Source organism: Nuphar pumila, chromosome 6 (genome assembly GCF_984573655.1).
Source record: "Nuphar pumila chromosome 6, dmNupPumi1.hap1.1, whole genome shotgun sequence".
NCBI classification, from domain to species: domain Eukaryota; kingdom Viridiplantae; phylum Streptophyta; class Magnoliopsida; order Nymphaeales; family Nymphaeaceae; genus Nuphar; species Nuphar pumila.
In genome coordinates this window covers 1,707,281-1,733,856 of record NC_143254.1, presented here as the reverse complement: position 1 = coordinate 1,733,856, position 26,576 = coordinate 1,707,281, and the positions used below count along the sequence as shown (strand labels likewise).

Here is a 26,576-nt window from a genome sequence, read left to right as displayed (position 1 = left end):
GTGCGGGTTCATGGGTTCTGACCCACTTACATGAGCCAAGAAGCCTTATTGAGCTCGGTAGGTTGATCAGGTTCGACTCGTTTACTCAATCGAGCCTCCTTTATTTATACAAGCTCAGCTCAATTACCTTAATTCCAAGCTGAGCTTAACCGAGCTGGGTCAGATGCCTCACTAGTTGAGAGCATCTTCATATTGACCACATGATAAGTAGTCTTATCCAAGACAGGATGCAACCTCTGCTATTAGTTCAGTCACCATATTTGCCACAATTCGCCTGTCGAGCTGTGTTTCATATACCAACGGGGCTTCGCTTGTCTGGTAAGAGCAGCTAGTTTACGTCACCTTGTGTTGGGACGTTGCAAGTTTGAATCCCAATGGTATCATTGTATTGACTGGTACCAGGTGTCTGCCTAACCCCAACTTGCCTTTAAAAAAAAAACGATGTGTTTCATATCAAGTTTTTCAACATAAAAACATGATTTATTAGCGTAGGAAATTTTGAAGCGTTGAAACTGATTATTCAACATAAATGGGACAATCAATAATACGTTTCTGACTAAACAAGTCATGTGGATCAAAATCTGCAGGCTGTGAACAGTTTTAAAACAAATCAAGAAAAATGTTTAGAAAAAAGAAAAAAAGTGGTTTTCATTTTTTACTAAAAAGTACGCTGCACTAGAGTGCAGCGAATATTTTTCAATGTACACAACTGTAACACTGTAAACAACCTCCACTTGCACAGTGAAACCTGCCCATGCCTCAACCTACCGACGTCATAAGGAAGGGTGTTAGTGGGTCAGGTTTGATCCAGACCCGATCCGTACCGAATCTTATAGGATCAGGGTTTGGTGATGAGAAAAGAGGATCGAATAGAGTCCAGGTGAGACACAAGTGACCGATTAATATAAAGCCACGTATGGTTTGTGAAATTTCATACCAGACCCTACTCGGTCTGAGCAATTTTTCAATGTAAAAAAGATAAAAACTATCATTTTGTTGGGTATGATCCAGTCTGGTTCATGTAATCTTTAGAGGATCCGGGTACGGTGCTTCTTATGGTAGGTACGATTAGACCCGGTACCAGCATCTCAAACCAGATCTGAGTTTGGTTACACCTGAATCCAAACCAAACCGGACCCGTTAGTATGGTGCGTGGAGGCCACATTCATTCGGAACCAATTAAAAGATGCCACGTGCAAACAAGCGGGCTCCACATGGGTGTGATGATCCGACGGCCAGTCCGTTCGGCACATGGAGAGCACGCAACTATTAAATGCCCCACCGGGTCCTACGGTTCTCTCTCTCTCTCTCTCTCTCTCTCTCTCTCTCTCTCTCTTCGATCCAGTCCAGAGCAGAAATGGAGGGCGTGTCGTTGGGGCTCTGCCGGAGCATAAAGCGGTACTGGAGGAGGAGGAGGTACAATCGGCTCGACGGCACGGCGGCAGCGCCTCTCCGGAGGGGCCGGGTGCAGGCGGCAAGGGCCGGTGGCGGAGGGAGGCGGAAGTGGCGGATTAGGCTGCCGGCGAGGATCCGCATCGCCTCCCCGAAGGCGATCCTCGTCCGCCTCCGGGACTGCTACGTCAGGATGATGCTCCGGCTCTCCAACTCCAGCGCTTTCGCCGGCACCGGCGGCAGCGCCTTCGGAGGGCAGGCTATCGGCTACGGCCGGCCGTTCGGCTCGGCGACTCTCAAAGAGTACGACGAGAAGGTGATCGTCGAGATCTACAGGTCACTCGTCGCGCAGGGCCAGCTCGTTCCCCGCCGCCCCTGCGACGCGCTCGGTTCCTAACGTTATCTTCGCGTTAGTTTTTCCTTCTTCTTCTTCTTCTTCTTATTGTTAGTACTTATAACTGAACGCTTTTTTTATGGCTAGAATTGTTTAAATAACGGCCGAGAAATTCCCATCTTTTCTTTTTGCTTCATCCTTCTGTCGTATTCCTTGCCCGCGTTTGGTGATCATATAATTCATATTGACCAAATTACCCTTATGGAAAATGCTTAAGTTGCGTGAATTCAACGTCTTTGTTGATGAATACTGACGAGGGTAATAAGGTTATTTTGAGTTGCCATGGTATAACATGAATCTGTTATTCTGCGCTGACACGTTCACGGATTCGTGGGATTGAGTGAAAGAGTGACACGGCATGCGTAAAACGCCACGAATTTATCGTGATATTTTAAACTTTCTTCCGATTTTATCTCCAAAATCTTAGAAAATTAATTCAGTAACAAGATAAGCTAAATAACTTTGAAAAATCACAGGTTTTTTCTTTGAAAGAGGAACAAAAAAAAAAAAAAACTCAGCGTAGCAGAATCTAGGGTGTTGGGGGAAGAGGACATTGGGGTCTGTTCTACCATAACCGAGAACGGGGTCACTTAGAGGGCCCGCCTTTTTATAAGGTAAAACTCCCTGTTGATGACACGACCACTCAACCTTCGGTGCACCAACCGCCGGATTGCCTTCAGCTTGACACAAGACCCTGCTGAGTAACCACCGTAGTGGTTAACCTTCTGCTTTTTATACAACAATTGACTATCATCTAACCCCGAACATCTTACCATTGAACCAACCAATTAATAGGTGTTAACAAAAATTTTGCGATAAAAAACCTGTATTTAGTAAAATCTTTTTTAAATTTGTTTAAAAATATGTGGGTGCTTATTTCAAGCTTCAATCATCCTTCTCTACAAGAAGGTAAGACATTTAGATCTCCGCAGCTTGAAGCTTATTATTGAGAAAGTCTCGATCTCAGATTCTAACTTCAACTATCGAAATCATCTTTTTTAGACTTTGAGGTTTACTTATCCTTTAGGCTCCTCTTGGATCTAACAACACCTTCGAGTAGGTACGATGGTTGTTGTTGTTGCAATAGCTTTGAGAGTTGGTTTGATCTATATAAAAAATTGGATGAAAATACTTTCTATATTTATATAAGTACTCATTCAATCACTCGGGTGACTTGTTCTTCTTATTAAATCACTAGATTTGGTTTGATCTGTATAATTGCTTTATCATGTGGTTGAGTTTTGAACCTGTGTCCGAAACAAGACACCCCTAATAATTAATGACATGAATAGCAATCTACAAGACTATAACCAAGGCATAAGTGTCACTGTCCAGCAACCGCTGCTACCGAATAAAACATTCTATTCACTAAAATGAAATGTTTTGCTAATTAGTTAAAAGCTTGTTGCTATAATGCTATGCCCATATATGTGCAGTTTCAAATGGGGTTTTCCCATAGTAGCAAACCTTCCCTCAGAAAACCTTGGGAAATTTTATTGCTATATACATAATAAAAGATATAAAAATAGAAATAAAATATGAACAATATAGAAAACTATGCAAGAAGTGTTTTTATCATGTTGATATCAGGTTGAAAACATGATATTTTCCAAATAGGTTACTTATAGAGTACCCTTGCTCAAAAGGGATACCACCAATTAGGTCAAGCATTATCATTTGACATCTTCCCTGATGCATAAAAGCACATTTTCTGCATAGACCCTTTGATTCAGCACACAGAGTCATAATTTTACTTTTTACTTTTTCAAAGGGGAGGGGGAAGCAACACCCTTTAGATGGTCTTGAATGTGGCCATAAATCCTGTTCATCATTCTGGCCAACTTTTTTGTTTTAATTTACACGGAGAAATTAACCACCCCCAAGCACAAAGACCTAGTTTGCTGTCCTCACAGCGTAAAACTCTCTAAGTTTACCTTTTGCCCCCAAGGACTCGCCACCCTTCAGCTTTGCGCAACGAATGACGCCTATGAAATTCGAACATAAACCACCTGCCTAGCGGCCTAGGTCCCTTCACACTAGGCCAAGCCCCTTTGGGGGCCCCGGCCCTACCTGGCCAACTTGCCCAACAGAAGTGAATCAAATCAGGTATTGCTTTTTCAATAATGAAAGCATCCTTATACAGTTATTCGACCTTCTCCTTGTCAGATGCAACCCATTCCCATCCTGTTGCATACATTACCTTTCAAACGAGTTAACAACGCTGCTCCCATCTACATACTTGATATAAACATCATACCTTCTTCTTCTTTTATTTGAAGGCACCAATACAGCACAGCACAGAAGTTGCTTTCTACACTTATCCAGGTGAGTAGGCCCCACCTAGGGTTTGGCTCGCTGAGGGAGGAGGGGGGGGGGGGGGGGGGGGGTCCACGGTTCTCAGCGAGAGTTCCTTGTTATTAAAAGGGCATGTTTGGAAGCTAGAAAATGGTAAGAAAAATGCAAAGTAAAAAAGGAAAAATGATAATTTTTTCATCCATTCCAAACTGGAGAAAATTTTTGAAAAGAAAGTTTTTCTAAAAAGTATGGTTTTTTGATAGCGGAGGAATTTTTCTTATCAAAAAATTCTTCTTGATTAGGGCAACCATTTTATCCACAACACATCTCATCCCATGGGCGGCCATAGAAAGAGTTTCCTCCAGCTACACACTCTCTCTCTCTCTCTCTCTCTCTCATGTCTTGGGCCTGGTGGGTTATCCGGTAGGTTCAATGTTGGTTGAACCTGTTTCGTAATATGTTGATGGTTATAGTTCGTTTCTCTCTCTCTCTCTCTCACACACACACACACAGCTTAGAATAAGTATAAATCCAGAGATTCCGAATTAGGTTAACCTTTCAAACAGGTGATGAATTCATGAGAAGACAAGAGACAACCAAGGGAACTGAAACATATTAATATCCCACAAAAATGCACACAAACTTAAGAGCTCATAAGCTTGGTATGTTTAAGTTTAGGATTCCTTTACCTTCATAAATACATGGATAAAAGTAATTCCCGAACTTGGTCATTAGAAATTAGAGGTGTATGGGGTCCATGAACTTGGTCAGCATTGGACTTGGTACGTGTCAACGGCAAAACAAGTAAACATGAATATGAATATGGATATGGACACAGTACAAAGATGGGACTCAAATACTTGACTTTTATGAAAATTAGGACAGGGGAAATTAATTAAAAATATTATAATACTACAAAAAATATAATAAAATATTACAAAAACGACGCAGGTGTGTCATAGCATGCCATCATGCCGTGTCATGTAACTTAGATAAGTTGCCTCATGTCAACGTTTCCGTGTGACGTAGATGGCACGTTGCAAACTAATGTAAGGTCATGTTTGGAATCTCGGCGCTGGGATGGGGGCGTTTATGCATTTGGTGTTCCCGAGGCAAAATTTTGGTCAAACGCCCATGGATGGTGGGAAGTGAGGCTCTTTGTCCTTTGTAAAGGATGGTTTTGTGATGAAGGTGGTAGCTGGTAAAGCAGCAGTCACTTCATCAAATGCATATGTATAAACTCCATAAACGCCCATCCCAGCTACCGATCCCAAACAGGCCCTAAAAGTTCATGAACTACGCTTCAGTTCACGAACTTGGGCAAAGAGATTGTAACTTTCTATCAATTTCACGCACGTGAATACTGGAGTTCATGAACTCGGGCATGTGATGAGGGAAAGGAGGGAAGTTCATGAACTTGGTCACATGGATTTCCGATTCATTTGTAGCGTGTTGGTCGTTGATAGCTCTAGACTGCACCATTGGTACAGAACTACACTGTACCACAAGTTCACTCATAAGTCATATCTAAGCCATTGTTAATCGGTGTCTTCTTTACGTCCACGTATTTTCAACGCTCTTGGCACTCCTTAACTGTTCAGGTACGGGGGAGCCTTCATTTGCTAGGTATCTCATCCTCAGTCATGGTTGTCCAAACCAGTGTTTTAAAACCTTGTGATTAGTGTCCAACTCGTGACTCGTGAGGATTTATATTTTATATAAAATATATAAATATATGTATATACTATTTATATTTTATAATATTTTACCAATATATTATAGATAATATACATTATATGATATTTTTATAATATATTTAATGTATACTTTTATTAATACATGTATAACCATATATATAGATATATATATATATATATATATGTGCATGATTCGCCCATGACTCGTCTGGGTTTTGTAAAAAAACAAGTTCAACATGATGCCGTCCTGAGTAGGTAACTTGTTGTCACATCAATTGTTCCACAACAAGCTGATGCTGCTACCGCATTAAACTTATATCTTTATTTTTTGATATTTACATGGCGAAACCACATTCAGGATCAAAGACTTAGCTGCGTTGGCTCTGCCATGCCATACTTATGGTCTGTCCTGACAGCATAAAACTTCATGGACTTTACCCCCTTGACGCAATAACAAATCTCTATAACATTTAGATATTTGGGAGCAATAGACGGCAGCGTTGCATGGACCCCGCCGAATGCTGCCTTGTATTTGGTCCAAAGGCCCAAGCTATGTGTCAAGGCACCATTGGATGCCGAGCAGCTCATAACTTTGAAATAAAATACCTCACCAGCTTTTTGTGCTGTGACAGGATCAACTAATCAGGAAATGGGACCAAGTATATCTTATTTATTCGGATCTGGGTTGGATCCAAAATTCCACACCACCCCAAGAAAAAATGAATTGCTGCCTAAAAGTGCCTAACGTGCTGAATGTGAAACATTTCTAAGGTTCAAAATATAAAGGTCATTGCATTTTTAATTCTGTCTGCTCATTTTTTACTTTAAAAAAATCGCCAAGAAACTTAGACGAACATCGACTCACGTGGTGATTCCTTATAATAACATATTTTTGGGTTTTTTTTTTCAGTTCTTGGTGCTTTCGTAGGGGGAATTTCATTTTAATTAATTAGTTGGTTTTCTCAATTTTTGTTTTTCTCCTCGAGTACCAAGTTGTCTCTTAAAGTATAGGAGTTTAATGTGTTTAATTTTATATTAAATATTCAAAATAAAGCAACAACATGAAATTCCCAACATTAAATAAAGCAACAACATTAAATAAGCAAAATAAAGTATAGGAGTTTGGTGTTTTGTTGTTGTTGTATTCAAAATAAAGCAGCATGGGTGCCAAGACAACAAATTTAACTGATTTAATTGAGTCCCAAGCTGTCTCTAGACTAGGAGTTCACATGCTTTGGTTGTGCTTAAAGAAGATACTGATTCTTTTTTCATTTTTTTAGGGGAAAGGTAAACTGATTTTATTAAAATTAATCTAACACAGTCACCTAAGATTAGGCCATAAGTTTACTGAACATACGGGAACAAGAACAAGAGAAGAAGAGGGGTTAGAGCCAAGATACTATTGAAAAAAATAGCTGAAACATATACTCAATCAAATAAAAAATTTGATTGAAGGCCCACATATATAAGGGCAATCTCTAAAGCAACAGTTGTCCCTCTAAGATCAATTCTTCAGTGTAACAGGGCAATCTCTAAAGCAACAGTTGTCCCTCTAAGATCAATTCTTCAGTGTAACAGGGCAATCTCTAAAGCAACAGTTGTCCTTCTAAGATCAATTCTTCAGTGTAATAGGGTTGATTGATTGAAATTTTGCTTCCTAGAGGCTACCTACCACGACACCAAACCATGCTTTTTCGCATTAAATATTACCCCAACTTGCACTAGAAAAGGTGATGGATGAGATACAATAGAATGAAAGGAATTATTATCTCACAAAAGAATCCTGATATATATAAGCTTAGGTTCAATGATAAAAAATAAATGTTCAACCGTTACAAATAAATGTATAACAGTTATATCCAATGGTTGGTGGCTATTCGAAAACAGCTAACACAATTAAGTATTCAACAAAATACAATAGCTAGCTCACTTATGTGCCTAACCGTCAACAATCAATTTTTCTAACAATCAATTTGAAAAAGTGTAGAAAGTCAAAGTCAAATCAAGCATGCCTAGCTAGGTGGCTCGATCAAAGTTAAGAGTTTTAGCTAGGTGAATATATAATGTTGATACATAAATCCAATAATCTCCCACTTGAAACTATGAAACAAGTAAAGCTACTCATTAAGCTCTTATGTATAAACTATGGTACAGTTTGGGTTTGAACCTTCACTTTGTGTAATTTTGTCATTATAAGTTCAAACCTTAGTAGCTCAGCTTTGAACTAAAGATATTAACAAACTTTTTAGACTCAACAACACACATTAAATTTGAGTGATAATATGTGTTTACTAAATGTGAAGTTGCTTTTACACAGTATCCTAGGTTCATGAGTGATCTAGAGATAAACCTAAGTCTCATAGAAGGCAACCCTAAATTCACGCTCATATAAGTGATGCTGATAAAAGTGATAAACCTGTTTGAAATACCTCAGCCACAAATCTTATAAATCTCATTATGGGTTCTATATAAACTCATCCTAAAGATCACATGTTTTGAGTACTTGACATAAAAAATTGGATAAAAATATTTTCTATATTTATATAAGTACTCATTCAATTACTCGAGTGACTTGTTTTTCTTATTGAATCACTAGACTTGGTTTGATCTATATAATTGCTTTATCATGTGGTTGAGTTTTGATCACATATAATTGTTTTTAATAGGCTTTAGCTCCATTTTTACTCAATGTACATACCATCTCTCAGGAGCCCTTTTAATGAGTGTCATTAGAGACAAAAAATCTAATTAATCAACTTTCAAGAAATATACTCCTCGAGTGTTTTTTCATTATTAGTCAAAAATTTGTTTATATATTTTCCCTTATGTTGTATCATGATACATTTATAAGGGGCACAAATGCTAAATGACCATATTGATATCATTTTTTTTCAAAATTTTTGAGATATTAGGTCAATTAAATGTCAAACATCTATCAATAACTATATTATTGCTTGATAGGATATTAGATCAATTTGCATCACTATTTAAAATGTGTTTTTTCCTAATAGTACTTTCAATCAAGACTTAACAAGTTCTTCAATTGAATACTCATAAAAGTGATTTTTTCATAAACATTTTTATCAAGGTTGTAAATAGTTTCTAATCTTATGTATTCATGCTTATCATGTCATTTAGCGTACCGGCCATATTGTAAGATTTAAATTTGATTCACTTGTATCATTAAAATACTCATAAATAAGTTGCATCAAGTATTATCTCCAAATCTGTGATGCTCAATCCATTCACTTGAAGCACAAAAGCATCATTATAAGTTCTAAGAGAATTAGTTTAAAAAATAACCTCAAGTTTGACACAAATTTGGATATTCCAACTCCTGTACTTCACTAGACTGTCAGACCAAAAGAGCCAGAAACCTAGAGTTTTTAAATCCATTAAAAACACGTGTATAAATTCAAAGAAAACATAAACATGTCAAGTTGGAGTTAATTTGATTCAGATCCACATACATAAGCCACTTATCCCAAATTAAATTTTAAGTGAATCTTCTAGATCCATAAGATATATAATCAAACAATGAGTTGTACATCATGTCACAGTTTACAGATTCCTCATAAATAAATATATATTACTATACTCTTTCAGTAAATGTCTACTCACAATTGAGCCAGCGCAGTTAGGTCTCTGTGCTTAGGGCAGTTTCTTCGAGTAAAAAACAAAATAAAAATGTCTACTCACAATTTGAATTTGACAACCAAGGTAGCACACATATACTATCACATATACTGGCTATCATGCAAAGAAATTTATCAAGAACAATTTAAACATTGGTACAGTTTTCTCACAAGAAAAATCTTTCATAACCATTTTTTTTTTCACAAAATTATCTCAACTATTTCACAATCATGAAAACACTAATACATACACTCGCTATGTTCTTGTCTATAAGGATATAACAACAAACTTAATAACAATATGTTATCCATTATACAAATTGAAAATCTTGTCTAAGTTTACCTCTTATCCGTGAACGATTAATCTAAAAAATATTTATGAAAACAATTTTAAATATATTTTAATAGGTGATATGAATAAGAGACATCATGATACAGTCACTTCAAAAGTCATCCATGATCGAAAGTTTTTTTTTTTTTGAAGTTTTCTGTTTTTTTAAGACATTGGTGTGATATACCTCATCCATATATCAAATACTCACACACCAAGTACCAAATAGGTATGTTATAAAATTTTATATACCGATGCATAATCATCGCTAATCAAATTGAATTGTTAAATTTTCTTCAAAACTTTCTTATGCAATTTAAACAATTATGATCAACAATAATTTATAGTACATTTAATGTAAAGACACTACGTGTTATCATATATCACAACATTTGCGATCACGATACTCAGCAAAATCTCACTTCAACATTGTTATTATTTTTTAAATCAATAGCAACTCACAAGAAGCATGTTCTGTTAATCATTAACACACATTAAACATAATGATAAACAAATTTTCATTTAATCTGAAAAAATCAATTTGGCTGTTATAATTAAATATCATGACCTACAAAATCGTTATTTGGTCGACCACAACAAAATTTGGCCAAATAGCTAAGGGCATCCCAAACGTCTATCCTGTTTTTGGTATTGGATATATCAACTTATATATCATTTCATGATGGAGTTTCAATTTGGATCCTATATTGATCCAAATAAAATCATACGTTTTGATACACTAGTTCCACAACCGGTCTTCAAGTTTCTAAATCAATATTGGGTTCCTATGACCCAACCCATAACTGCAAAATACTACAAAACTCATGAAATTATACCTTAAATATGTCATAAGTTATAGATCCAACCCAACTATTAAGAAGGCTTAAGAAGGATTGACCTTGGTTTTTATGCAAGTACAAGTCCACAAACCTGTTCATGAGTCCAACATCGAGATTAATTCCAATGCTTGTCCAATAGGTCAAGCTGGGTCCAACTGTCTACTATGACCAACCTGGTTTTTCTAAGTTGAACCTGTTTGATTTGATCCTTGTGATTTTACTGGATCCAAACTGGTCTAATAAGGTTCAATAGGTCTACTATGACCATTCGTCTTCAGCTAGATCCAGTAAGTCTGATTTGGTCTGATCTTAATAGATCCAATCCAACTTGAAATGTCTCCATCCATTATCAGTTTCAACAAAGGGAATAGCCCATGCACTCCAACTTACTTTGATTCAAGTTGAATTCAATCTGATTCAAACCATAATGATCCAAATTGATTAGATCGAACCACATCAAAGTAGATTCAACCCAGTCCATCAGATATAAGCTGAATGGTGTGCTAGGTCCAAAAAATCCAACGGAGTCATCTTGACCTGGTTTAAATAGATTCAATCTTACTATGAATCAATTCAAAAGAAACCAACTCCAATATTGGCCCCATCAACGTGATGGTGGTCTGCCTCTTTTTTTTTCAAGCTTTATCACTTTCTTCTTTTGCTTAACTGATAACTTGGCGTCAACTGCTTTAGGCCAATGCTTGCAAATGAAAAGATACCTCTGAATTCAATAGTCACTGGGAACTCTGCGAGGGCTTGGTGCTGTGATGGGTTCAAAACTTTCCATTTAGGGGTGTCAACGGGTCCGGTTTGGTTTGGACCCAGGAGGAATCAGACTTGGACCTGATTTTTGGGTATGGAATCGGGTCCAGAACCACATCTAATGTGGCATGTTCTTAATTGCAAGATATTTAATATTTTGCATTGTTCTTGTGACATAGTTGATATTTGATGATGTCTTATACAGCTCATAGAAACATAAATGCTTCATATATGATTTTATGGTTGTATTTTGTGCAATTCATCATTGTTTCATGTGATTTGATTTTTTTAGATTTTTTGCTAACATTTCATGATTTTTTTAATTTTGTAAAAAAACTTATTAAATTTTTACATTTTTTTACGATACAATACGCATCTTATTTGATACGAGTAACGATAAATATATGATCCTTACAGTGTCATGGAGCCTCATAAGTAGAAGACCACAAGACAAGCAAGAACTTTGTAAAGTTGTTGCTGCTCACCATTCAATACAAGCAATCACCAGATTTTGAAGTGAACCCAATCTCAAAGTTTTCTCTAGCCTGAAAAGCAAATTACAAAATCTTACAAACTTGTCATCTTCAAGCTCATGGCTAGGGTGCCTTCCAACCCTAGCAAGAGAAATTTCAATCCCTTCGTAGTTCTCGCAGAGAAAGACGACAACCAACATATATCGTAGGGATATCAACTCTCTTAAGCACCAACTTATAGTTTTTCAACGGTCCAAACTAGTCCTAAGTGAAGGATGCCTACTTGTGTATCACCTCAAAGCGGTCCTTCAAAGTGTCTTACTGGGCACTCGTCCATACAAGGGCAACATGACCCAATGTTGCAAATTTCATCTGAAGCTAGAATGCTGCAACTCTCAGCTTGAGCCAGCAAAACATTTCTGCAAGAACCAAATCGATGAGCCATGAACAATAAATTTTTTTGCACACACAATCCACAAAGCAACTATCAACTCAAGGGGCCAAAACAATGAGCATTCTGCCCAACATGGGCACTCCGCTAACCCACAATTTTAAAAGAGAATCTAGAAGTTTAGTTGAGTCTTTCATACCCAAATGTGCAAATCCATTCAACTGAATCCAACGTGCATTCTCTGCATGCACAAGGCAACTGTCATGCTCAACCTGCGAGCCTAACGCACAACTGGTAGAAATATTTGGTTTATCCATGTTTACTTAGCCAACTCAACAACAACCTTACATTTCTTCTTATCATCAACAAAATGACACATACCAACTTGTCAGTATCTTGCTTATGTGCTAGGTCAATCACATTTCAGCTGTGCAAAATTGCGTAACCAAGATAAACCATCACTGTCTTCTTCAGTGTCACACACAATGAACAACAAGGTTCCGTTAATCTTTCTACTCTCATACCAATTTGTCACGAGAATAAAAATTTTCGCAAACCTACAACACGCCAGACTACCCAGTCCGGCCAGCCCAACGGCCAAAGGCCGCCCACCAACACTTTTCTACGTGTAGAATCATTTCATTGGCTCTGCGCACCACCTCGTACGTAGCTGCCTAGCGAAAGTTGATCAAGCGCATCTTCAAATACATATTCTATTTAGTCTATGCAACTTAGTGCATAGTCATCCCAAACCAGCTATCACTTCCTAAAAGGGCACAAACTTGCGTTAGCCTTGCGTGCTATCGAGTGTATTGTGACTCCATGCGCATGCTATAGCAAAACCTCACCACTGAAGGAACAAGACCTTGCGACCCCCAGTTCGAAAACCAGTTGATGATTGAATACCATAGCAAAGAACACCACCCAAACTCATTTGTCATTGCTTAGGCATTCTCTCGCCTAGTCCCGAGTTACTATACTCGATTGGAATCACCTAAGGTGATTCTTGAAGAAATTAACCCTAAAATACACGCACCTCTGTGCATTCAACCGCTACGGGTGAGAAACTCTTGCAAGCCGAGAGGTCCTTAACTAAATCTCCAAAGACAACATTTTCTGATCCGCTGACACTGCTTAATCAAATAATGCTCTACGTATGTGCTGCCACACAACAATGCACTAACGATAATATCATTGTTTATCGTGTATCGTGCTATCACCATACGTCGCTGATCTAGCCAACACATGTTGCACGTTTCTGCACTCGATGCATTTTTTACTCAATAAAGCTATGCAATACGCATGCCCTATTCCGAAAGCTTAGTCCAAGACAAGCTCATTGAGATTTCATAATCAACTCTCAACCCACATTTTTAAAGGGAAAAGGAAATTACTTGAATTAGTGTAGCAAGGATCAAAGCATAAAGTATAAACTCTTGAAACAATAACCATTCTATCGTACCCTAAGCCCATGGCATAGCAAAGCTCAACCATGCATGACCTTACGGAAAGATAGGCATATTTTAAAACACTTTTTTTTAGAGAGAGAAAAGGCAATGTCATATTTTAAAACACTAGTGTATAACATTTTAGAGAGTTTTTTAATACGTCATGGATGATTTAAATAGTTAATTTTCAAGTTAAATGAGAGAGAGAGAGATTGCTACAATCTATTTGTACCTAAATCGAACTAGCAAAACCCTTTTTTGTTTTTTTAATAAATATGATCCACGTTGTGCTTTTGGACTGACCAAATCCAGCATGTGTATAGATCTTCTGCCAATGCAAAAATCAATGGTCGAAAATCATCAGTTTTTTTCTAATCAAAGAAGTTTTTTCGAAACAACTATGACATATGAGTCTACCCTCACTAAATACACCACGGTGAACACTTCTACAAGGTTAGCTCTTGTCAAAACCAATGTTTTAAAACCCGGTGACTAGTCCTTGAGAAACTTGCTCGGCCTGGTCAATGACCCGGTTAGGTCATGTTGACTTTATATTTTATATAAAATATATAAATATATGTATATAGTATTATAATATTTTACCAATATATTATATATAATATACATTATATGATATTTTTTATAATATATTTAATGTATAAATTTATTAATACATGTATAATCATATTATATATATAATATTAATAATATATATATATGCGCATGACTCGTCCATGACTCAGCTGAGTCAGCAGAGTTTTGTTAAAGCCGAGTTACACCTATTTTTTTGACCCGGTGACTGGGCAATCCAGGCCCAGTCACTGGGTCAACCTAGCAAGTGTTTAAACTATGACCAACACAGTTTTTTGATTTACTCTGAGAAACCACCATAAGATTACAGACCTAATCACACTGGCTCAGACTGCTGTACTTACGAGCGCTGTCCTGACAGCTCCATGAGCAAGAACTAAATTGTGGAGAGAGAGAGAGAGAGCAGCCTTGATTGAATCATTGAAAATTACTTAATTAATCAAATTTTAAACTCACCCACCAAGTTGATGCAGCTTTCTAACAAGAAAAATCCTAATTAGCGATGACAATTTGAGACAGATTTTTTCCGCGACGGATTAACAAGAGAAAACTATTTGTCGCTAACATTCGAAATATTTACGGAATTAGCGACGGAAATATCTTCCTCGCTAAATCCGTTGTTAATTAGCGAAAGATAAGCGATAACATTTTTCTGTCACCAAAACACTACAAAAAAAATCTAATTAGCGACGGAATTAGTGAGAGAATTTTTTCATCCCTAATCTGTCGCTAATTAGCGACGGATTAGGGTCATCGCTAATTAGCGATGGATTAGGGACAGAAAAATTCCCTCGTTAATTCCGTCGCTAATTTTTTATTTAAACCATCCCACCTGAGGCACAAAATTTTTCCTCTCCCCATTCAAAATTTTCCCTCCCCCCGTTCGAACTCTGAACTATGGTTTACTTATCAGGAATGAAGCATAGGTGCATTGGTTCTCCAATCGCTAATTTAACTAAATTTCGATAAATTTTTTGGAACTCTAGTCGTGAGGTTTCTGACGGGAAAGGAAAGGAAGAGAGAAAAAATCAATGGCGTCTCAAAACTGCTCAAGCCTCGACACGTGGGCCTTCCGGCCTTTGCTGACCGTCGATTTCTGGTTCTCAGAGGCATTCATGAGCCGTGAGACCGACGCCCTCACTCGGGCGCTCAAGCTTGAAATTTGCAACTCCGCCTCCCTTCCCAAGCCGAACGCCCTCACCACCACGAGTGTCACCAGCTCTGAGACGGACGCCCCCCTCCTCCCTTCCGCCCGCCGGACCACTGTCGCCCCTCTGCCCACCGGAAGGATCTCCAAGAGGAAGTCTCGGGCGTCGAAGAAGACGCCGACGACGTTCATCAACGCCGACCCCACCAATTTCTGCCAGATGGTCCTCTGGCCGTCGACACAGAGCTTGTCGGTCTCCTTCCAGGGGCAGTTGTTCTCCCTCCCGATCGGCAGCCGCGAGAGGCTGCTTGCGGTTGCCCGCGTCCCTTCTCCTGTCGTGACTGACTCGCTGCGGAAGAGCGTCCCGATGCCGCAACGCGCCAATTTTGTGCAAAAAAAATTGCTTCCTGTCGGAGAACGTGCCGACAGAAAGCAATTTTTTTTTATTTTTTTTAAAATTTAACGGCAAATTAGCGACGGATATTATCCATCGCTAATTTAAAATAGCGAAGGACTCGCGATGGATCATGTTCGTCGCTAATTCGTCGTAAATTAACGACAAAAATAGCGGCAGATAAGTTCTGGCACTACTTAGTATCGAAAAAATCGCGATGAAAGTTATCCGTCGCTAATCCGACATTAATCCGTCGCTAAACTATTTAGAGACAGATTAGCATTGGATTAGCGACAGATTTAGGTTGTCGCTAATCCACAAGTTTCTTGTAGTGTATATTCATATAGTATTATAGTATTATAGTATTATAGTATTTTACCAATATATTATATATAATATATATTATATGATATTTTTTATAATATATTTAATGTATAAATTTATTAATACATGTATAATCATATTTTATATAATATATATATATATATATGGGCATGACTCGTCCATGACTCAGCAGAGTTTTGTTAAAGTCGAGTTACACCTATTTTTTTGACCCGGTGACTGGGCAATCCAGGCCGAGTCACTGGGTCAACCTCGCAAGTGTTTAAACTATGGCCAACACAGTTTTTTGATTTTTACTCTGAGATACCACCATAAGATTATAGACCTAATCACACTGGCTCAGACTGCTGTACTTACGAGCGTTGTCCTGACAGCGCAAGAATTAAATTGTGGAGAGAGAGAGAGAGAAGAACATTTATCATTCAACATTACCAAAATACATCCAACCGAATATTGGATGAAAGAGGAACATAAGAGTAAAACAACCACCATCTAGATGGTGACTGTGCACAGTTCAGAGTACAAGTAGATCCAAACCCCCGTCTCTACTATGTAATTTAAGAGTCACCTTCCAAAATTGAATTTGATGCCCCTGAAAAAGATATTGTTTCTTTCGGTCCATATCACCCACCATGCTGAAAACAACCATACCCGCCACAATAATTTCTCTTTTTTTTTGTTTCGTAAACTCATGGGACCAAACAAGAGGTCCCGAATAACAGAACTTGAACGCGTTTGAACCGGCGGTGCACCCCAAGTTTGAAAGAATAGGTCTAAAACTACCGGGCAAAACCAAAATAGGTGAGTCGTGTCCTCTACCGCCTTCTCGCAAAGAACACACATGCTTGGAAACTGAAGCCCCCGTTTTCTGACATTAATCTGGGTTTGAACACGATCCAGAGCCACTAACCACGCCAATGCCTTTGCCCTTGGAGTGGGCCCCTTACCCCATATACAATCAATGGAAAACCAATCCATCCCGGATGACAACAAGGAATAGTAAATTTGCTTAATAGAGAACCTATCTCCGCTCGCCATGGCCCAATGAAGCCACGGGCGGCCATGGCCAGGCCTAAGATCCCTGTGTCACTGAAGGAGCGAAGTGTTTTCCGCCACTCCAACCAGAGGGACGAATGGCAAATTACTTAATTAATCAAATTTTAAATTCAGCCACCAACTCATGCAATTTAAAGTTGGAAGGTAAAGTTGGATATTTTTTCCCCATTTCACCAGAAGGACTGATTCGGATGACTGAAATGCAAGGCACAAGGGCCAAAACCACGGTTGAGAATAGTTGGAGAACGATAGATGCGATTTGCAACTTGGAGCTAGTACGTGGTCCTCCCCCGACTCCCCAGCATTTTAAAAAGAGAAGGACAAGGACAATGTCTAGAACGTACCCATACAGCTAAGATTCAAGGATGGCCCACAACTTGTAGAAAGAACCCCAAGGCACCAACCCTCCACAAAAGGCCATATCATAGCCACAGGACTATGGACGACTATATGGCCTGTGGTTGGTTTAGTCGACTTGGCAAAGTACCCACCAACACTCACCAAAAGCATAAGCCTGGGTTGCCATATATAGACTCTATAAGAATCAACCAAGAAATCTGGGTTAGCTCCCTTGGTTACCTAACCCTTTATACAAATAGTTCAGTTTTTATACATGTTTGGAGAGAGAGAGAGAGAGAGACGCAAGTTTTAAATAAAAATGAACCAGAAAACAGGCACACAAGAAAGGAAACATATGATCCAGCTTGTAAGGAGCTCATTAAACCCAGAAAAATAAGCTCTGCAAGCTCAGCACAAACAAGAGGTGTTTTGGCCTGTCTCCACTTGTTCAAGCTCATTAAGTAGAAATAAATATATTTCAGACATTTCGTGTATCATATAATGGTATGTAAAATAAATGTTCAACACGTGTGACTTGCAAGCAATAAGCTTTTAGAGTGTGTTTGTGTATCAAGAAAACTGTGGGGTTTCCACGAAAAATGCACCAAGCATGAAGGGCTTCTGCGGCCCCACCGTGACAACGCAAACAGTGGGTCCTCTTTCCTTGCGGATTGAGGTGCGGAGCCTCCATCAGCTGTAGGCAAATCCCAGCCTTCCAGCTTTGAATCTGTGTTTTTCTCTAAGTCTGTGTTTGGGAGAGCCCAGTCCGCCCCCCCCCCCCCCCCCCCCCCCCCACCCCCTCGCTCCGCCTATGCACCCAGCCAAGCAGCCCTCAACTTGTGTCTAAACCAAGTAGGCCGAGCCTTGAACCCCAACCAAGACACTCGGTTGGCCAACAAGCCTTAAAAAACACATACCCTTTCCATGAAACAAACTCACAATGACAAAGCCAAATGAGGCAGAATTTCCATCCACCAAAACCTCAATTTAGAAAACACAATGACAACCCTAAAATAAAACCACCAAAGAAAAAGCTTATGGAGGAAAACTACATCAAAACATTTTCTGTATAAACACCAACAAGCACTCACTTTTGCTCTCCCTTTTAAAGCTTTTGTATGTGTGTATCATATTCATATCACAAGCACTCCTTTTGCTCCTCTTTTCTTTTCCCTTTTAAAGCTTTTGTACGTGTATCATATTCATATCACTACCTGCCAATAGAGAGAGACCCATTCTCCATTCACCAAAATCATCATATTATATTCCTTCTCCTTACAATTTATAAAGAAACACCCTATCATTAAGAAAAGGAACCAATATAAAAAAAAATAAATAAAACTTGAATTATTAGTACCGAGCTGTAGCACCATCTGGCTGGTGGATGGTAATCCTCAATAATCTGAGTGTTTTTTTTTGTAATTTTCACCATTAAAATTCAGAAACCCTCTTTCTTATTACACTTAAAATAAAATACATAAAGTCACAAACATCCAATTTAGAGAAATTCAGAAAAAACAAAAAAGAAAAGGAACTCCAACATTGGATGCTCTGGACGTTGCGGGACCCACCATGAAATTGGCGTTTAGCCTGTCGACTGAACAAGCTGAAGAGAGAGAGAGAGAGATTCTCTCACCGGTATAGATTGTTTACTAATTTATCGAAATTAATAAAAAAATAGAAGGATTCCTACCACCGCCCTCGGCCGGCGTGAGGAGGTTTGTTTGTGTCATACAAGTTTAACCTGATTCACGTTTCCGGCGAGAAAATTAGAAATTTTTTAATATATGATTTTTTTATGTTTATTTTCAGAAAACGAATTTAACTATAAACCATCATGCAACAACAGAATACAATAGACAAATGTAATCCCAACAAAAATAAACCAAAAAAAAACGAAAATCAATCACAGGAATTAACCCAAAAAAAAAAAATGGGAGGGAACAGACCACGAGCAGCACCTTTTTCCGGTGAGTCACCGCCAGAAAGCGGCAACGGAGGAAGGCTTTCGTGATTGGCTCTAGGAGGAGGAGGAGGAAAGGTCGTAGAGATCGTAGGGAGCCCAGAGCGAGTCGAGAGGGCACGGCCGGTTCGAGTCGAGCCGGAGCCATGGTTTGCCGCTCCCGCTCCAGTGGAGCAGGCTCACCGGGCCCGGGTGGAGGCTCCGGCAGCTCCCCCGGACGTTGTCGCCGCCGAGGCCGTGCTGGTTCCACCGGTGGTCGATCGGCTCCACCTTTCCGGCGAAGACGAGGAGGAAGGGCGGGAGCGAGCCGAGCTCGTAGATCCGGCGCGCCTTCTGGACCTCCATCCAACGCTCGATCCGCCTCGTGTAGCCGAACCTCCGCCACCGCTCCAGGTCGATCACCATCACCCCCGTGTTGAAGTAGCACGGCTTCCTGCCCCGGAAAGTGCCGGAAAACCGTCCGTCGCCCCAGAAACCGCTCGTGAAATACTTTGTGAAGTTCGCGTGGCAGTATTCCGGCGCGCCAACGGTCCTCGAGCCGAGCCTGGTCCCCCACAGCTTTCCGATGTCATCGACGACGACGACGTCCGAGTCGAGGTAGATGACCCGCCCGACGCAGGGTTCGAGCAGATCGCCGAGGTAGTTCCGGGCGTAGTTGAGAGGCTGTTCGAGCGCCGATCGGACGGACGACGAGATGAGGCCGCGGACCAGATCAGGATCGAAGAAGTAGAGCTTGAATCTCAGCAAGGGGAAGGTGGAATTGACGAGGAACTCGAGATTGGAGGCCGAGTCGGAGACGAGGAAGTGGAAAAAGACGTTCTCCGGGCAGACGGAATGCTGAAGAACGGAGTGAACTGCGGCCATCGACCCACGGAGATACTCGGCGTCGAGCGTGATCGCAACGTGAACCAGCAACGGGTCGCAGGCGGTCGTTCCGTCGCCAGCCGGCCGCTCGCATTCCCCGGCATTGCGGAAGGCCGGAGCTTTCCTGAAGGATAAGAAATTTCCGGCCGGCGGCATCTGCGTCGGCAGTCGAAGATAGCCCCCCCGGAACGCCTCCGCCGGCGGGAACGACTGCAGCGACGGCGCGAGGACGATCACGACCATGGCCGCCGACGCGAGGCCGGAAAGCTTCACGAGCCAGAGCATTCTCCGGCGGGTTTTCCGGTGGCTACTACTCGTCCGGCATCCGATGTACCTGAAATTGATGAGCAGATGGAGAATGATGAACGACCCCTTGAGGTCCGCCAGCCTCTGGTCCCTCTGAACCCTCCAGATTTTCATCTACGGCTGAGATTCTTCCGCAGCTCAGACGCCGAAACCCTCCTTCTCCTCCGCTTGGAACCCGAGCTCCGGCATTGGCTGCAGACTTCGGACGACGCCCATCGACGGCCACGACGCAGAATGGGAGTCGAATCGACGGCCGTCCTTCCCTTCCCTCCCAATGTTGGTGATCGACGGTGGTGGTGGTGGTGGTGGCGGTAGTCGGGAGGGAAGGAAACGAAACAAAGCGATGCAGAGAGAGAGAGAGGAGAGGCCAGAAATGAAAAAAAATTAACTTTTTTCTTCCATTTCCGCCATTGAAAACTACGTTGACACCTCCAGAGATTTTTCTTCCTTTATTTTATTTATTTGTTTATTTCAATTCTTCTTTCTAATATATATATATATATAAAGAGAGAGAGAGAGAGAGAGAGAGAGAAGATAAAAAAAACAAGCACCCACACACATCATCAGAATCCTTCTCTCTTACTTTACATTAGAAAAAGCCAGCAGAATTTTTTTCTCCTTTCTCAGGAAAATGGATAAAAATAACAACTATTTTTTTTAAATGAAAATATCTTTTAGTAAAAGTTTTTTTTTTTTGAAGAACAAATCGTAGTAACTAGCAGGAACCCTCTCTTTTTCTCAGAATTTCAGATCAGACAACTACCTTTCTGATATTCCTGAAAAAGACTGCCACCTTTCTTTACACTGTGGATAAGGTAGGGCTGGTAAACGAGCCGAACAGTGCATGTTCGGGCTCGGCTCGTTTACTAGTGATTGCGCTCGTGGCTCGTTTTGTGTTCTTGTTTAGCCCAGCCAAGCTCGTGTAAAATTTATACATAGTATATATATTTTATATATTGAAAATATGCATAACTTTTTATAAATTACACTTAATAGATCATATTTTATATATATATTTTTCGTTCATTCTTCTTTTTTATATATATTTTAGGCATTCTTTCTTTTTTATATTACATAAAATATATATCTTATCTATAAAATATATATATTTCACTTTGTGTTCGGGCTCGACTCGATTAAGTCTGCTCGTGGCTCTCGGCTCGCCAACTATACAAACCGATCGTGAACCAGTTTGTGATGAGCCAAACCTAGCCAAGTCACGAGCTGCTCTGTTTGTTTACCAGCTGTAGTTGCAGTATTGCAGACAAGTTGGATTCAATTCAGGAAGGGAAAGTTTGCAAATTTGGCTGTTCCAGATCCAAATCCGACTGTCCACTGCATTTTGAGATCCAAAATATGATCCGTTTGCGTCCCTCACTGTGGATACAAAACTACTTACACATATCCCCGGTCAATGTGATACCTCTAGGCCCATAACAACATGTTAAGACCATATCTGTGGTGTATCTTCATCAAATTAAAAAAAAACATGTATATTATATTTGTTTTTTTTTAGTTTCCTTTTTATTTCATGTTTTCTTCAATTTCTTGAATTAAAGGCATTTTAATAATGTATTCACTATTTAATGAATTTCGTTGTTTTTATACATTGCTATGGTCCAAAGTCGCTACAGGTAGGCAACGGCCCAGCCCGCTCCACTAGTGGTTCAGGCTATCCGGGCCGATGACTGGACCAGGCCAAATGCTCGGTTTGGGCCGGCCTGTTGAAAAAGTCCCAGCCACGACCCACTAGTTAGGCCCATGAGCCTAATCGAGCCAGTTTAGCCCTATATATATATATATATATATATATATATATATATATATATATATATATATATATATATATGTGAGATGAGTTAGACAGTGGCTCAGCCTGTGTCAGCACGGTTGGGGCCGAGCCAAGAACCCAATTTGGGCTAAGCTTGGACCTAATTTATAGGTCAAAGCCCTACCCATGGCTGGCCATTTTCCACCTCTAAAAGTCACCAACAAGGGCTCCGCTTATTGCATAGGGGCGACTTGTGAATGTCACCAAGGTCATGTTTGATGGCGTGTTCAGGTTTGAACAAAATGAACAAAAAGGATGAAACAGAACATTGGTTATGTTTGTTCTGTAACAACTGTTTCAAGTCCAACGTTTGTTTGGATTGTACCCAAATGCTATGTTCCAAATGTTTGTTGTTTGATGACGATGTGCAGACAACTTGGACAGTCATGGATAATGGGCCAAATTATTTTGGTTTGGATCGTATGACCTGATCCGTACACCATTTTACATGTTTTAACAAGTTTATTATGGTTTTTTACCCAAATATAGATCCAATTACGAAATTATATCTAAAATCATGAATTTTTGCCTTAAATATGGATTTGAAATTGGATTTTTACCTCGAATATGGATCTCAAATGAGATTTTTGCCTTAAATATGTATTTTTGCTCTCAATATGGATCTCAAATTGGATTTTTGCCTCGAATATGGATCTCAAATTAAATTTTTTTCCCAAATATAGATCTTGAATGAGAGTTTTGCCCCAAATATGGATTTTGGATTTTTACTTTGAATATGGATCTCAAATTGGATTTCTGTCTCGAATATAGATCTGGAATTGGATTTTTGCCCCGAATATAGATCTTGAATGAGATTTTTGCCCCAAATATAGATTTTTGCTCTGAATATGGATCTCAAATTGGATTTTTGCCTCGAATATAGATCTAGAATTAGATTTTTGCCCCGAATATAGATCTCAAATTGGATTTTACCCCGAATATGGATATCAAATTGGTTTTTTGCCCCAAATATGATTTTTCAAAAACTATTATATATTATGCTCATTTATCAAAAAAAAAGGTGAAAAAGATTTTCACAAGAACATTTTTGGATTACCTCAAAGTCTTAAAAAAGGTAAAGAAGATTGAAAGAATCTTTCAATTCATAGCATTTGTGGAGGCACCAGCAAGGTTGTTGTTAGTTGTTTTATCCTTTTGTCTCAATGGGTTGACTAAAATTAGCTTAAGACTCTTCTGGGGATATATATTTTATGCATATGCATTCGTCTTTATATTTTGCAGTTCAATGCATGATCTAAAAATAGAAATAGTGTGCGATCTTTGCCATCATATTCATGAAGAATTAGACATAATTTAGATCAACTTAGCATTGGCAATTTAGATCATTTACTGAAAGAGTAGTATTAATAAAGATGTATGACTTTATGAAAAGGTTCAATTGCTGAGACTTGTTCTAATATGGAGTAATTTTATCATCAAACTATTTCATATCCCATTATATGCATCATTCAGTTGAAAGGTTTCAATCCTTATCTCAAAAGTTTATTTTCATGAAAAAAAAGAAATTAGAAATATTTGAGGTTAAATGCACAAGAAATTAGAAAAAAAACCTCAAAGATGTAAAACTTATTACCATGCACTTAGCTGATAGCATGATCAGTTTGCTAATCAAAATACATAACAGAAAGCAACACAGAGATGTAGTTTGTTGCAGCTGTCAACAAATATCACAATATCAACTTTGAAATCAACAGGATATGATTATCTCCAACCTCACTTGATCAAACATAACTCTATGCTTCCAAATCATTGTGATGAGCTAGACCGAGCATCTCTGCAATTTCAGAAATGAACTGTATTTACCTCTACATAACAAGATCATGAGAAGTTTAGATTAGTTGCAACCACCATCTACATTCGCACCTCATTTTGCTTTTGTCTTTTCTTTTTTTTCATTCTCAGAAGTTTTCGTTCAACTACCCATTAATGTTTTCTCTTACTAACTAATGTATTGTCTTTAGTCTTTTATATCCTTTCAAAATACCAATATGGAGGGGTATGTTAAGGAATTTTAACAAATTCTCTTTAGAATCTTCTTGAAAGCACTAAACCAAGGATTCCATAAACATTCTGATGTTCTCAGAATCATGCTCATATTTGACATACCTTTGTGGCTTAAACAGTCGAGAAAATTCAGTTGTCTACTTGCTCTTATGAACCTTTTCTTTGGTCAAATTTTCAAAGATCTTTTCATATTCTAGATACGGATTGACAAAGAAATTGTAGACTTTGTGCCTGCTAGGCTTCACCAAAACCTTCAATCCCACCTCAACAGCAAGCCCACCTTGTGACCTCAGCCACTGAATGACCTTGTATGTGGGAACAATCTGTTTCTCAAGATTCACACTCAAGTACTTTGGAACTTCAATCAGAGCACTGATTGGGAATCCGATTTCATCAGTAAGAAAATCGATCTTCCTCCCCACATTTGCTAAATCATAAATGAGAATTCTAGGTTCTCTCCACAACAATTTGAATGCATCTCTATGATTCAACTCGTGTCGACCAAGGCAACCTACATTTCAAAATCTTCAACCGAATCACACATCTACCCAATTCCCCCTGCTTCAATCCAAAAAAATTGTGGGTTGTTGACAGGGCCTTCTTAATCTCAAAAAAACCAAAACCTAGTTCCCTAAACTTTGAAACTAGAGGTTTTAACTTGTCCTCCACCCCCAATTCAAGAACCCCTGGGAGACCGCCGACAATGCGATCAATTTCTTCGCTTCGAAATCCAATTCCCTTTAAATAATTGATCCTCGACGCAATCTGTCGCGTACCCAATTTGAACAATTTTGAGAAATCCATCAAAATCCTTGTTATGGCTTTGTCTCCAATGCCGACATCCCTCATAACCCCCACTCTTGGTTCCAATTCCAACCGCCGATCCCAGAAAACCAAACGTCCCTTCACCGGTCGCCGCCCAGAGAAAGCTCGTCCCTCAATCTGGATGCCACCCCTTCGCCGGCCACTGCTGAGAGAGAGCGCACTGCCCCTCTGGCCGCTACACAGGAGAGGGAGAGACAGCTATGAGAGAGAGTGTGTGTGTCGAGCATCTGAGAGATGGTTCGGCATGCTCGCTACACAGAAGAAACCCTTGCTGGAGGAGCGTCTTCCTCTGAAGACGCTCTTGCAGGAGGAGCGGATGGTGCCTGAGACCGAAGAGCTTGTGGGTGCGCCCATCGAAATTTTTTTGTTCTCCTCGTCCCTATTACTTTTGTAACGGGGGTGGGGGTGGAACGAAAAAACCACGTATATAAGGATATGGCGGACGCACAGAATGCCGTCCGCCGCATCCAATGTTTGTTAGAAATCGTCGTTTCCAGCGAGATTTTCGTCCAAATCACGCTGGAAACTCTGTGGACCTCAAAGTTTTTACCAACCGGAGGTCAGCTAACGGTGTGGCCAGTGATTTGATTTTTTTCTCTTAAACTAGAAAAAAACTATGTTCCAAATTTTCAAAATGAACTTGAGGTGCCATATTTGAATTTTGACAGCTTCTTAAAAAAAAGTGATTGCATTAGTAATTTAAGAAAATATAGACCAGTTTCTGAAACTTTCGTAAAATTAGGTCTCTCTGTGAAATATTACTCTTTTTCTTTTGCAAGGAGACTCACACGAGCGCGGCCAAAAGTGCCAATATCTGCCACGTACGCGAAATGGAGGCCGAGATGGCTTTCACTGCCACGTGTAGGCGAGGCTCGCTGCGGAGTTCTGGCGAGTGCCGACGCTTCCTTGTGGAATCTTCTAGAATCATATATAGAAAGATGCCCTACATACGTATTTTCGTACTCGAGTACGTACCTCTGCTCCCCCATCAGTGCCAGGCTGGCGCCCATTAAATTGAGAGGAGCTTTGTGCCGTCCTAGAAAATCTAAAAGCCCCTTTTTTGTCAAATAAATAACTATAATACCATTTCGCCATATCATACTGGAATGGCGTTAGGGTAATGTATGACATAAAAGAGTTCTCTAGTTTAAAATTTAATTTGTTTGAATCTTTTTCTTTTTTTTTTCACGGATTTTCGGAATTTGTTCCTTCCGGAGAACAGCTGGCATATCTAAG

The 26,576-nt window shown here is 39.6% G+C and overlaps 2 protein-coding genes and 1 pseudogene across 3 annotated transcripts; 1 reads left to right on the top strand and 2 right to left on the bottom strand.

Annotated features, from left to right (window-relative positions):
- The first annotated feature begins 1,320 nt into the window (after positions 1-1,320).
- LOC149833635 (uncharacterized) lies at positions 1,321-1,919 on the top strand. The gene has a single exon (XM_090009782.1). The coding sequence runs from the start codon at positions 1,358-1,360 to the stop codon at positions 1,787-1,789; it is 432 nt and encodes a 143-aa protein (XP_089865908.1). The 5' UTR covers positions 1,321-1,357; the 3' UTR covers positions 1,790-1,919.
- A 17,574-nt stretch (positions 1,920-19,493) lies between these two features.
- Positions 19,494-21,117, bottom strand: LOC149833634 (putative galacturonosyltransferase-like 7 pseudogene; annotated as a pseudogene). Its single transcript, XR_016432464.1, has one exon. The product of XR_016432464.1 is annotated as a putative galacturonosyltransferase-like 7 pseudogene (transcript).
- A 3,535-nt stretch (positions 21,118-24,652) lies between these two features.
- On the bottom strand, positions 24,653-26,329 carry LOC149833633 (transcription termination factor MTERF15, mitochondrial-like). The gene is made up of 3 exons (XM_090009186.1): positions 26,316-26,329; positions 25,031-25,515; positions 24,653-24,942 (listed from the first exon to the last, which is right to left on the bottom strand). The coding sequence occupies exons 1-3, from the start codon at positions 26,327-26,329 to the stop codon at positions 24,653-24,655; spliced, it is 789 nt and encodes a 262-aa protein (XP_089865312.1).
- Positions 26,330-26,576: the final 247 nt, after the last annotated feature.

Coding starts and splice junctions, on each gene's coding strand:
- LOC149833635 (XM_090009782.1), top strand. CDS start 1,358: ATGGAGGGCGTGTCGTTGGGGCTCTGCCGGAGCATAAAGCGGTACTGG.
- LOC149833633 (XM_090009186.1), bottom strand. Junction 24,943..25,030: donor TCGGTTGAAGATTTTGAAAT/GTAGGTTGCCTT, acceptor TTTATGATTTAG/CAAATGTGGGGAGGAAGATC.